At 38.1% G+C, this 14,361-nt stretch overlaps 1 protein-coding gene across 1 annotated transcript in view; it reads left to right on the forward strand.

The window, feature by feature from the left end:
• The first annotated feature begins 1,720 nt into the window (after positions 1 to 1,720).
• Positions 1,721 to 14,361, forward strand: part of KLHL4 (kelch like family member 4) — a 36,966-nt gene continuing 24,325 nt past the window's right edge. The window contains exon 1 of the mRNA XM_050310300.1: positions 1,721 to 2,757. Coding sequence (XP_050166257.1) covers positions 2,336 to 2,757 — 422 coding nt within the window. The 5' untranslated portion in view covers positions 1,721 to 2,335. The remainder of the gene's footprint in view (positions 2,758 to 14,361) is intronic.

The following is a 14,361-nucleotide window of genomic DNA, read 5'->3' on the forward strand; positions in this document are numbered from 1 at the left end:
ACAGAGCTGCTGAGATAGCTCAATGACCTGATTAAATAGGAGCGAGAAACCGTGTTCTCTGTCCACCTCTACAAGACTTCATCATAAATTATTTCATTAACTTGGTATATAGAGATTCCCTCCTTAAAATAGATGTCAGACTGCCACATAGGCAACCCTGAGGAATATATATAGATACCACTAAGTCTCATTACTTGTATGAAATTGAAAAGAATAACACCCATAGGTGTGTAGGCTGAAATTGAAAAGTCAAGGAACATTGCATTAAATACCTATAGTTGTAATGCAAGAAAAAATACCTGAAACACTGATGTCTCAAAAACAGTTTACACTGACTACTGGACTTATGGTAATCTCTCTTACTCAATGTCCAGACTTTTTACTTATCCATTCATTCCACATAAATTCTCTTAAATCCCTGAAGTTCGGGAACATCTTATTTATTAGCTTATATTCTCAACAAGTTTAAATTGAAGCCCCTTATGAAATGCATGAACAGGCTTTTATATACCTTCTTCTTAATATGACTTATTAGAAGTGGAACCAGTTTACTAGTTTTTACCTATTCCTATAACACGTAAAATGAAGTCTGGGTAATGTACATTTAATTGCAACAGCTCAGGCTCAGTGTTCTCTATAGCAATAAATATGCATTGACTATGTCTGTCAAATCTTTCCTCAACTTCTTCCTTTCTGCCTTTTATGGGCAACTGTTTCAAAGAGGTTTTCTTTTGTACAAAGTCTTTCCCTCTATGTATCTATATAGTATGATACCTGTCAATTATTTTACTGTTCTTCACTCATCCTGCAGTTTCTCTCACATGTAACAGTCCATAATGCTTCATATCATTTGCTTGAAAACCATGAATTGGACAGGAGCTGGAGAGCCCAGCATAAAGGCTGATGATTCCTTAGTCCTATACTCTCTTTTTTTCCCCCCTCAAAACTCTACTTCACATTTCTCTGTTTGTATTCTATGCAGCCAAAAGAGAAAAGACAAGTAGACCTTATCATTTGAAGGTTCAACGTCCTGTCAGTAGAAATGAGGTAAAAAAAGAAGAAAAATTCACAACAAAAACACAGAAAAAGGAAGTTAATATGAGAAGGTCTGAAGAGGAGAAGTAAGAAGGTATCTTAGAAAGGGGTATCCTCCTTTAGCTCTGAATCCTGTTCTATTGACTCTGTGTTACGGATTTTTCTATTTCTGCTTACAGCTGGGTAGATCATCAGTAGCCACCATAGGAGAATATAGCATAATAAAAAACACTGTTCATTCATTTATCTTCAATTTGCACATGCAAATATTCTGTGTACATTATTTCCAAACACAAAGGGGACAGTTCTCAGAGCCCTGCCTAGTAACCAAGGGAGGGGAAGGAATACATATCCTCTATTAAATTTGCTGAAAACATGTTACAGAGTACACTATCAAAAGAAAGCAAAGAAAGGTATTTTCAAAAAAATATCAGAAGCATTTCAGTGTCCGTGAGAAATTGAGAGCAGGATGCGAAAGGGTGTTTACACAGGCACTTAGCCAGGAAACTGTGTTTTCCACAGATACAGTCATTCAGGGAGCACATCTCCGATTTTCCTGAGCTCCCTCCCTCTCTTCTCATCCCCCTGCAATTATATTGAGAAATCTTTCTGTAGGTGAGAAAATACATCCAGTTCTGCACCATGTATTCAAACGCTGCCTCTCCTTTAGGTGAGTGCTACCACACTGAGGCCATTTGTAGGAATTTTACATAGCAAGACAAACAAATGCAAACCCTTAAGGAAACGAGCTGCAGGATAGTTCCACAGTGACTCGTTACCAAAAATCTGCCTGAAAGAATCCTCTCCAAATCTTCTGTGGAATGCAGCACTGCTCATTAGCACGCTTGATGGAAAACGCTGTGAGGTAGATAGAAAGTCTTGTCACTTTATTTGGATGTGCTTCCCTGCATCTTAAGTTGCAGCTCCGGATCCCTGAGGATCATGTGAGGCTGGGTTATATATTAGAGCCGCGCTATAGTGCTGGGAGTGTGTAAGCCTGGCAGCTGGGTAGTGTTATGGTTGCTGCTTTCCTGTGCTAAGCTGATTTACTTGTTTAAGGTCTGACCTCATCATCCTGTCAGTATGGATTCCCACCTATACAGTTAGCAGCAGCTCAGCATCGCCTGGGAGAGCTTGCAGTGTATTAATCAGAAGAGAGAGGGAGAGAGCTACCGGTATTTGTTCTTTTGTTGCCTTTTCTTAAGAAGAGGAGTTGAAACACAAGAGATAACAAAGAACCCGTTTCCTTCCTAAAAGAATAGGCTTTTGTCTTTTTTTTTTTTTTTTTCCCTCGAAAAAAATGTCAGTATCTGGAAAGAAAGAGTTTGATGTGAAGCAGATCCTGAGGCTCCGCTGGAGGTGGTTCAGTCACCCCTCGCAAGGCTCCACAGGCACGGGGGGCTGCCATCAGCAGGAAGGATATGAGCACAGAGGGACACCGGTGCAGAACAGGTTGAAGAACCACTCTCGGGACAGAAATGGGCTGAAGAAGAACAGCAGCCCCGTCCACCACAACATACTGGCCCCCGTGCCAGGTCCAACCCCGGTGCACCACCGATCTATTCAAGCCTGGCATCAGCAAAACCTCATAGAACAGCTCCGAGCAAATGAGGATATTCCCAAAACAGGCACAGAGGAAAACTGTGTTAAAGAAGATTCAAGCAAAACCTCACAGGAGTTGCAGATGATCACAGAAGAAAATACAGATGAATCTGCAGAGAGGTAGGAGTTTTAAAGTCTGCTCTTAGAAAGACAGACTTGTATCCAAGTTATTCCCTGAAACTGTCTTTGTTTTTAGCCAGAGTTCCTTACTGCATTAATTCACTTTGTATATGTGCACACCCACACTCAGATGAATAAGAACACTTTCATGTTAAAAAAAGAACGGAAACATTGTCATGAAATTTTGATCTTTGCTTAAGGTCCCTCATTGCATAACTCCGCCATAAAAATATAATCTGCCAGTTTTTCAAATTAGCATGCTAATTTTTTCTCTTGATCTATTACGTGTAAGTGCAATGAAAAAAGGAGCCTCCTGAAATCCTGTCCTCATTCTGACTTTATCAATGGGTGCAACTTTGACAAATGGGAACTGCTGGAGGTGCACAGGGTGTGTGGTTGCCAACCATCTCTCACAATTCTCACTGCTTTTATTTCACTGCCTTCCTGATAAGTAAAATTAACCTTGAACTAAGTGGAAAGGAAGCATCATTATTTGCTTTTTTTAAAGGTTTGTTTGAAATCCCAGTACTTTCACAGCTTGTTTAGTGCACTAACACAAATATTTTCTGCAAGGTCAGGTGAAAAAACATTACAGCTATGAGACCTTAAAGGTATAAGCACAAAGGAAGAGCTACATTTAAGTACTGAATACCAGAGAATAAAATATTAACACCAGCTGTTTGATTAAGCATTTTTTATGATTTCCTTTACAAAATTATGTTGGCATTTTTAGCTTATACAGCAGTAACTTTACCCCACCTTCACACCACCTTGGACTCAAATTAAGCATTTATAATGTGATTATTTGCACCATTTGATGAGATTGCCATTAGCCTTTGGGAATAATTCAAATTTCTTACACTGCATTTAAATACAAATCTTAGTTGAAGTTACAGTGTCTCAGTGCAAACCAAGCTGGCAGCTTGTGTATTTTTAGCAGTTATTATTTTTCAAGTTGTGCATCTGCTGTAGGGAACATCTGCAGAGTGAACAGAAAAATCTGCATTCCAAAATGTCATTTGGAAAACAGTCCTAGCAGTCAATATGTACGAGATAAAATCATTGCAGAATAAAATCAGTGAGGTAGGACTGTGGGAGTTCTGTATGTTTACAAGAGCACTAGTTTGGAATGTGTAAGCAGCATTCTCATAGTATAACATTCTGGATGATACTACAAATTCCCCCCAAAAAAGGTAATTTTAGCCATACCTTAGAAAGACAGTCAATTTAATTTGAAGAAAAATAGGGAACACTTATTCATTAAAATAAGGTTCTATATCAGGTGAAAAAGGAGGTATGAAAAGCCTAATCAATTCAGTTTGGGAGGTAATAATAAATCACTACCTTCCAAAATAAGATGTGATGTTTTCTCCAGCTATATATAAAGTTTCTTCTAAGACCTCCTTAAGTTTTGTGCCTTCATATTTATCCAAATTAAAGTTCTGCTCTTGAGCTGTTTAAATGTGCAGCTTTTAGAATAGTTTTTGGGAATGTGTATATCATATTCTATTCAAATAAGGGGTGTTTTGAAGTTTTCAGTAAAAGCTTTCTGTGTGTATTGTAGGTTAAAACCTGTCTCAACATCCTCCTTAAAAATCTGAATTGGTAAGAAATTGTTTAGAATGTGATTTATGTCTATCAGTTTCTCTATAATTAAAATTTATTTCAAGAAAATAAAGCAGATCATTAATGACATAGCTCCAACTCCTTAAATACATACCAACAGAAATCATTAAGTAAATCACAGTTCTCTTCCCCTGTAGCATCCAGCACAGGCCACACATGAATTAATGTGCTAATTGACTGGGTAGAAATGAAATACTGAGGAGAAGAAATAAAGAGAAGCAGCCTTATATCTATGTCTCTCTGTATCTAGTTGCTGGACATATTTTCATCTCTTCAGAACAATATACCTTTGAAATCGTCCTTTCAGGGCTCCTTTATCTTTAGAAGTTTCAGACAGTGACAATCAATATTAACCAATGGGCTCTGCTGGTGATTAGCACACCTGAACAATCAGGCGTTTGCAGGATGCCCTGATCCCTTCTTCTCTCACCACTAAAGCCAGCATAGAATGAGCTATTACAGGTATTGCAGCCAAATGCTCTTTTGCATCCAGACCTGAGGACAACAAAGACATATTTGCCTTTTATGCCATAAAAGCACTGTACCTTCAATGTGGTTGTCTCCAATGCAGACAGCTGGCCTCTGCCTCTGGAAGTCTCATTTTTAGGTGCTCTAGAACAGGACACTGCTATGTGTCACTGGGACACTGAAAATAGTAGAAAAGCGGAGAAAATCTGGCCAATACCTCAACTTGAGCAGCGTATGAAAACAATTTCTACTAACATCTTAATGCTTCCTAGGAAGAAACTTTGGAAACACAAAACCAGCATTCTGAATTTCTTCAGGAAACTTGAGATGTCTTTCTCTAAAAGCCTCAGGATTTAATGCTGTCAGTGATACAGAGACAGCACCCCAGGGTTTCATGAAATAAGGGTTGTTGATTGAGGACGAAAGGTAAATGAGAAAGTCCCAAACAACAGTTCCATTTTGCATACATGATCATCAACATGCTTGTTTCTGCTTTTGTCAATCCATTTTGGTATTCCTGTACCCAAATTAAATAGTGAAAGGTTTAAAGGAACCCTTCTGACCCATAGGCTTGCTCACGAGTAATATCCCAAGAAAAATATCAAAGTAAATGAGGGCTTAAGTGACCAAAACTCCTTAGTTTTGTCCGAATAGTAGCCAGTTGTGACCAGCCAATACCTGCTAGGTCATAACAGATGAATAAATATCTTATTGGCATAAGAGTAAGGACAGGCTCCCAGTGTGCCTGGGGACTGTCACGTCAGTGTTGCTCAGGGAACAGGCTCAACAAGTACCATATCAGAAGCACCCAAAAATGACAGGCCTTGACCTGCTTCGTTGTGGAAGTTGCATCTATAGTTTGAAAAAAGATGAGCAGTGGACAATTTATATTTACTGACCTGATTCTCACCAATCTGTTCCTTGAATGAGGATTGGAAACTCTAAGCAGGTGAAAAACACAGACGCTGCCTAAAACCTGAATAGCTACCAAGAAAGTGATCCAGCATTGTCCATGGACATCAGCACAAACCGGGAGGATTTGACTGTTAGGTTGACAAAAAGTTTGCTCTTCTGTGCAACACCTGAACACACAAATTGACAGAGCACTGGAGCCTCCTGACAAGAAGAATCATGATAATGAATTACTTTGGTTACTCCCCTTGATAAAGTCTGGACTCACAGGCCTGACTGTATCAACCTTTGCACGTGAGACTGTGCCCAGCATTTATTACATTATGCTACTCTGCCACATCCATTTCTGCATCCCTGCTAGGTTTGGGATTCCATAACTCTACTATTGCACACCATGTGTGCTGGTGAAGTATGTGTGAGGCTCATTTCCTACTTGCCCAAAAGCAGTTAGATTTCAATAACAAATGTATCATTCATTCATTGTTTTTCTCTCCTGCATTTTTCCCCCCTAATTTTATGGCTGAAAACTTGCTGACAAACTCTACTTAGGGACAAACTCTAGTTTTGCTAAAGACACATGGTTTCTAATTTCCCATATGAGACAAAATATACTTCTAATTAATCGTCATAGAATCTTTTGATGTCATAATCCAAGCAGCTGGTACTGATGCACATGGAAAGAGATAACTTGGGAGGAGTGCAATGCTTTTCTATGGTTACTACTTTTGATGTACAGCTATTTAATAATTCACCTTAAGACTTGAAAACTTGTTTTTTCTTTTTGTTTTAGCTTTATGAAAATAGCTATCAGACTATTTCCCTCACTGTCTCTGACATACATATATACACACACATACGTGCACATGACTATTTTGGGTGTTATCCCCTATGTAAGGGTTTTCCCTTGACTTCTATTTTTAATTCCAGTAGCAGATGACAGTCTTGGCTCATGTTCCAGTGTGAAATGAAGGTATCATGAGGAAAAATACCCTTTTAGTTGTTGTAGCATCCTAGAAGATACTGAAAAGGTGGAAATGAAAAAAATCAGGGTGCAGTACCTGACTCCAGGTTCTTGTTCCTAGCTTGCTGTTTTTTTTGGTTACCTAATGTGGCACACATCAGGGAGAGATGCTGTCATGTGTTTTTTTTTTCCTGAAAAAAACTTTTTACTGGGGAGAGCCACTACACTTCACAAGCACCAAGTCCTCCAAAGTTTGCAACAGATGCTCACTGAAATGATGCCTGCCTCATTTTTCAATACGAAAGACAGTTTCCAAAAAAAGAAAACAGGTGATAATTTTCCTTGTGAGAATGGAATATATGAATTATTCTATGAAACCACTGGTCAAACCAGGTTTTTGGCACTGAGAGTACAGTTCTGGGTATCCAAATAAGCAGTCCTACCACCCACACATGAGAATGAGTGACAGTGAATCACAAGGCCCCAGTGATTGGAAGGACTGTGATGTGCCCTGTGCAGAGGAGATGACAAAGTGCTGCATTCAGTGGTACATCGTGAAACTATTTCCCCCTCATGAGTAAGAATTCTCCATGAACCATCTCTGATGCACAAAGTAAAAGTTTATAATGGATGATTTCTAATCTCACAGCACAGCAGCCTTTATTGCTAAAACTAAACTACTCCAGTTTTATTTTCACTGAACCTCCAACATTTTGAAAAAAAAGCTTTTGAAAAATCTCAACTTTAACAAATAAAAGGTTAAAAAATGTAAAGAATGTTGGACATCTAGTCAGACACCACTGTGACAAAGTTAGATCAGCTATGTTTAGGTGCTTCCTTGGTTATCTGTAATACAATTTAAGCTCCTTATTTCCTTGATCTTTCACTGAGGGATATACGTAGCATATTGTTCCCCTTATTCCTTTTATTCCCACACTATTCTTCTTTACACAATTTTTTCAAATGTTTGAAAATTGCTGTAAGTCTAAAGAGCTGCAATTCTTGCAGTATTTTTTTTCAGAAGCCCTGTGTCTGACAGCTATGATATTTTCATTGCTGCCCTGTGTGTCCCCAGCCTGTCTGTCTGTACTTGCAGTACTTGGGACAGATCTGGATGTGTTCCTGTTGGAGTCTGGCAATTCTAGCAAGAACTGGATTACTTATGTGTCATCCTGACTAAAAATCTGTTTGAATATCCTGTTCAGTGGTTGTTTTGGTTTTATTTTTTCTCAACAACATGCTGCTACTGCCCATGACTGGCTTGTGATTCATATGAAACTCCTGCCCCTGTACCAAAGATCTGTTCCCAAACCATCTGTACATTTTTGCAATTATTGTTCCCTAAAAAAAAGTACTTTGCACAAAGAGATTCTATTTCATGTTTCAGATAATATCTCCAATGGGCTGAGTTAATATTCAATTCTTATTTACTGATTTAATATTCAATTCTGATCCTATGCCCAAATACACTTGCAGCTCTTCTCAGCTTGGCAGGATCTTCAATTGTAATACAGTTCCTATCAGAGATTTCTCTTTATTTCTTCCTTCCTTAAAGCAATTTAGAAAGTTTATGAGAAGTTGTAATGGAATTTCAGTGCTAAGTTCCTTAGGAACCCCACTTGGTTTACCTTCCTATTTATCAATGAACCATTGATAATTACTTTAATAGCATGATTTCAAACCAGTTTCTCACTCATTCCATAATGGTTTACTCCAAACAGTCTTTCAGGTTGAACTTCAGACTGTCTGAGACAGTGTTAAACAATATTCTCATGTCCAAGATATAAATGGCAACCACTTATTTTCTGTTCTCCATAATGTCTACTAAAAGCTGTTAATGAGGCACTTTGGTTTGCTTGGACATGTTGTTCTTGGCAAATTCTTGCTGACTGTTAATCTTCTCTCATTTCTGAGTGCTTAGAAATAATAATTATATTACTTTTACACTGTAGAATTTGGCAAGAATTAACAACTGGGAAAAGAAATTATGTTTGTGTCTTGTGGAAAATTTTGCAGTTTCTTTAGCACTTATAGAAATTGAATACCTATTTCAGGAGTATATTTATAAAAGGTGATTTTATGCAAATCTGCTGTGGATAACCAAAATGCTTTAATGCTACCCCGGGGACAAGGAAAAACTAATTGTCTTCTAGTAATGATCTTTAGCTGATGGTCAAATATGAATTTGAAACTGGAGACACTTGAAATGGGTTATTCAAGATTTTGTGGCTAATCTCTCAGAGATGCTGCTCAAACAGCCCACGAGCCCTGCAGGGCTTTGGTGGGGTGGAAGAGCTGATGGCAGCAGGGACTGAGGGGACATTCCAGGGAATGGTGGTTGGGGAACAGCCACTGGCATCACTGAGATGCTGCATCTGCAAGTGCCAGAGACTCCTTTGGTTGTAGCTGTGAACTGAACAAAGGCACATGTAGCACATGAGATACTCAGAGAGCATCAAGCTGAGATTTCATAGAATTATACGGAAATTCAGTCCCAGCTGGTTGAAAATTACAGGTGAGAATAACCAAGAAAATTTGATATCTAATGTTTGCCAACTGTAGAACATCTATAAAGTTTTAGTAAGTGGTATTGGATGTAGGATTAAAATCTAAGAGGAGAATCATGTTCTTCCCAGCAGTCAGCAATCAATGAACAGTGACCAATGAATTGATTCTGACTAAACAAACGCTTTGGCCTCATACAAGAGCTCTTGGTACAGAAATTAGAATCAATATGTCTCAAAGGCATCGTCAGATTTTATTCCTACTCTCATCTTCTATTATGACATTTTCTGAAGAACTTGAAAAAAGCAAAAAGCATGTGAAATCAAAGTGGGCTGAAACTCTATTAAAGATGAAAGGGATAAGTAGGTTTGTATTTTGGAATTAATGTTGTATTCACCCTGTGGAAGGAGTGAATATTTATTAAAAATATTTTTTTCATAGCTGCATAAATAGAATAATAGAAAAATTTAAGCTGAAAAGAAACTCTGGATGTCATCAAGTCTAACTCTGTCCACCCACCAAGAATGCTAAAATGAGAAATAATATGGCTTACTAGAAACACACAATATTTTAGAGGCCTACATTTAACATGCCTAGCTTTCAAAGATGAGTTATTACAGGCAAGAGAAAAAAAATACCATTTAATAGTAATTTAAGAAACTAGGACAATTCCATTCATTTCAAAACAATTTTTTTATGATTCAATTATCGTCTCATTTTCGCTCCATAGAGCTCACTCAGGGCAAAGACAGCTGTTAAATTACTTTTTAAAGAGTTATTACTGGTCTTAAAATCACTTCTTAATGTCTCCAGAAAAAGTTAAGGAGATGATTAAACACATGTGCCCAATGCAGAGCAGTTTTTACAGGCATACTGAGCACATGCAATTGAAAGATCAACAAGAAATCTATGGCTGTTGATGCATTCTTGGAAAAGGGGGTCAGGGTTTGCTGGGTTTGAAAGTTATAGCCAGACAGTTCTGAAAGAAAGGAACTATTTATTTTCACCCTCGGAAGACCTGAATTGTTTACTTTGAAATGCTGTAATGATGAACATTACTGAGATCTTTCACATTTAAAAATTATAGGAGTTTGTTTGTTACAGTCAAACAACAAAGCTGACACAGTATAGACCTCTTTGGTTTAGCTCCTTTCATTCTGCTAGAATAAAATAATGATACTGTATTTAGGGAATGACTCTATCTGGTGATAATATAAAGAATATGGCTTGTGTAGGGCATACCTATAGGTATGCAGGTAAAATTAACACAAAAACAAAGCTCCAGTACTGTTGGGGTTCACAGAAAGAGCTTAAGATAAGTACAGGAAAAACTTCAGAAAAAGTCTCTAAAACAAAGTTATATCCAAATTTCCTCCTCTGTGACATCAGACTCCCCTCAGTGACTCCATCAACAGGAATGTCCCACACAGCTCTGAGAGCAAATCCTCTCCCAGCCCACCTCTTCCCTTCCTTCAGAAGTAAACACTTAATAGGGAGAGCTCAATTCAAAGTGAATTAGAATAGATAGAACATGAGCAGAGGGTCTGGCTCTTTGCAGCAATTCTGCCCATCCAATAATTATGAGCATAAAACACCTTTGACTGCATTGTAGTTTCCATTCTATTGGACAAATCAAAATATTTCCCTGCTGCTCACAAGGAACAAGGAGGAGAACTAAAAATATTTAAAGGAACACCCTGCCTTCATTAGAGGTTGAAATATATAACATCTAAATGACTAGAGTGTAAAAATATTTTGTCAGGAAATGGGCACTGTATTCTCATGCTGTGATTTGCAGTTGCACGAGGCTGCCTTAATTCAGCACTGAAACAGCACAGGGAGTGTACAGGATTAAAAGTTTGCTTTATTGCTTTCTCAACTAAAACACACTTAGGCTAAACAAACCTATTTAGTGGAAAAGAGAGCAATGTCTGGTACCTGGTCCTTTCTTCAGTTTGAAAACCTTGGGACAAAAATCCAGATTTCTTACCTATGTATTAACACTTGATTTAATTTCTACCTTTTAAACTTTTGACAAGGATCTGAAAATATCCATGGATTATATCTCAAAATTTTCACCTGCTCCTTCTATTAACTCAGAGAAATCACTCAACCTCTTGGTATCACTGTTTACTCGTGTTAAAGAGAGTATTTTCCAAGGGACATGGTAAGAACTGAGCAGGGTTTTCAGGTATCTGAATTTGACTGCAAACTGCTACACAGATGCAAAGTGGAATACATGTACACTATGACTGATTCATTATATTATATAGTTGCACATTTTATCTTCTCATTATACTAATATCACAAAAATCAAAGTCTATTACTTTAACTGGAACTTTCCTGCTACACTAAGTAGACATCAATATGTTTATAATAAAATGTTTTGAACAGCAAAAAAAGACAATAGATTTGAGAAAGTGGACTACAACTGTCACCATTTGCCATGCTTCAGTTTACCTGATAAATCAGAAGTCAAGAGGAAGGGAGGCATTCTTGCAAGAAATGAGGATTTTCAAAGCCTGTTTGTTTTAATAGAAGTCGAGAAAATGAAGAACCTTTTTGAACTGGCCAAATACACCTTGATTTAAATGGAAATTGTGAGAAAACTGCTAAGAAATCCTAGGAGTTGGAGAAAAGCTATTTTAAGCTATTACATATGGTTTGTGTTGCTAGGGAAACCTCTTTTACAGTGTTCATTTAGCACAGATGCTCAGGAAAGCTCTGTGTCTCCATGTCATACCATTTCAGAGCACTGCAGAAGGTGAAGAAATAGTGATGCACGTATACACACATGGAGACAAAAATATCTCTGTAATTCTATCTTAGTCATGTTCAATGTCTTTGGTGGAAGCTCGTTCTTTCTGTTTGTGATGTGACTATGGTGATAAATCAAAAGCTTTGCAATTGAACCCCTGTTTTTAGACTGAAGATACTTGTTCAAACATTGCCTTAATTTTTTCCATTTAAGTTCATGTTTTAGACAGTCATCTACGTAGAGCAAGAGATTTGCCTTTGCCATCTACGCAGTGAAAGTTCAAGGAGAAAGGTCAACTCTGATGCCACCATTTCTGGCCACCCTTTTGACCCTAGGGCAGATGTGACTTGCCAAAACATATCTATAACCTGCTCCATGCAGGGTTTACTGTCACAGTGTCCTGCTTTATCCCCTCAGTGCCCAGCTAGGTGCCAGCCTGGGAGGCAGCTGCAGCCTGTTGGGATCTGGGATGCACCTGCCTCTCTGGGGAGCACGTGAGAGGGCTCAGACCCCATCTACAGCTTTCTGCAGAAAGAACTCTATTTTGCCCATTACACCAGGGAATGTTGTGCGTTTCTGGGTCCTGAAATACAAATCAAAACATCTGTAAATGCTGAACTATAATTATATCAAGAGTTTTAAACTAAATGTCCTGTTAGAACAATACTTTGTAAAAAGCATTTGAAGATGAAAATGCTTGTTCTGGGTCATGATTTTCAGGACTGTCTCACAGGGGTCACTCACAGAAAACTGTCTCCAGTCTGTCCAGCTCATTATTCAGTTTACAGAAATCTCCTGTAAAGGCAGAAATTCCCTCCTGTGCCATAACTTACCCCCACCCCCTTCCATGTGTTGTACAGAGGCTTAGGATGGACTTTTGATCTTTCTGTCTGAGATGCCTGACCCAGTAAAATCCCCCAGCAGTGCAGCCAACGCAGTCTGCTGGTAGAGCTTGTCACAGTGGATTTAGGAGCAATGCAAGACAGGTTCCTGGGAAGCTCCAGCCTGGTGATCCTGCAGGAGCCAGGCTGTTCAATCACAACACACTGAATCAGTGAGATAAGCACAGAATGAAACAAGGTTGTAACTCAAGACTAATTTTTTTCATCCTGATTTGTTTTTTCATTCACTGGAAGGATCCCAAATTTGCCTATAAATGAAATCTGGGATGGTTTGTTGGTATGCTGAGAAAGTTGCTGAGCATGGAGCTCCCATGGGATGCCACAAAGCAGGAGAGTTGTGTCTCTTATTGCCTCACTCAAATGGACTCAATTACTTGTTGGCTATTCCAAGTCCCCTTACACTTCCTCACTTGGTGCTATAGTGAATTCAAAACTGAATTTAACACAAAGAACAAAATCAGGATTGGAGGGACAGTTTGGCTTACTCAGTGGAGCAGGAGAGCTCTGCTATGTTTACTAACAAACTACTGAGCTTTCATTCTGTTTGAAATAATTTCCGTATATATTTAAACAGAATGCATCAGGTTGATATATCACACTGAAATTTTCACAAGTTGTTTTGAGTCCCTACAGTTCCTAAAACATTTTTTGATGTTCCCCATATGTCAAGCCATTAAAAAAAAAGCTGCTGTTCCCCTTCTACTGGCTACTGCTATGACAGTTTGTAAATCAATTGATGGTAAAAGCTACAAATTTTACCTTTTCTAATGAGTAGCTTTCAATCATAACCATAATTTAAAATAACTTTGGAGAATAAAATATGAATAAATGTGAAATTTCTATGTATAGATTTACAATTTTCTCATCTGTTACTCTTTTATTCTATAAACTGTTGCTGAGGTCCTTTCAGTTTTCCTATATCCCAAGTACTCTCTCTAATGGAAGACCAATTTCTAATGTAGATTACTTGGAGGAAGGACTTGCAATACAATAAGTGGTCTGGCAAGATAGAAAGGTAAAACACCAGCAAAAAAGGGTCTTGACCCAGAAGTAACATAAATACAGTTACAGCTTTGCCTGTTCAATTTGGTAATTGAATTTCACATTAAATTTGGAGGGAAAAATCAATTTTCTTCAATAAAGAGATGCTCAGCAGACAGTGCTTAGCAAAAGGTGTCAGGAAAGGCTGAGTACCCCTATAACATTTGATTAGCTCTCATTTCATCTTGCTGGGGGAAACAGTCAGTGGCAACACAATAAGACATATGCTATGATATTGCACAAAGATTAAATAACTATTAGTAGTTTTCTACAGCCATAAGAGAAAACTGTGTCAAACTTCCCAAAAGAGAAGCTGGAACGTAATAATTTCCACAGAAAGGAGCACCAATGCTTTCAGACCACCCTTAAAACATTGAGATGGGAGAAGATAAGTGTTTACATTAATCTATTTCAAGACTCTTTCCTTTAGA

Source organism: Myiozetetes cayanensis, unplaced genomic scaffold (assembly GCF_022539395.1).
Source record: "Myiozetetes cayanensis isolate MyiCay16 unplaced genomic scaffold, myiCay2020 scf15, whole genome shotgun sequence".
NCBI lineage: Eukaryota > Metazoa > Chordata > Aves > Passeriformes > Tyrannidae > Myiozetetes > Myiozetetes cayanensis.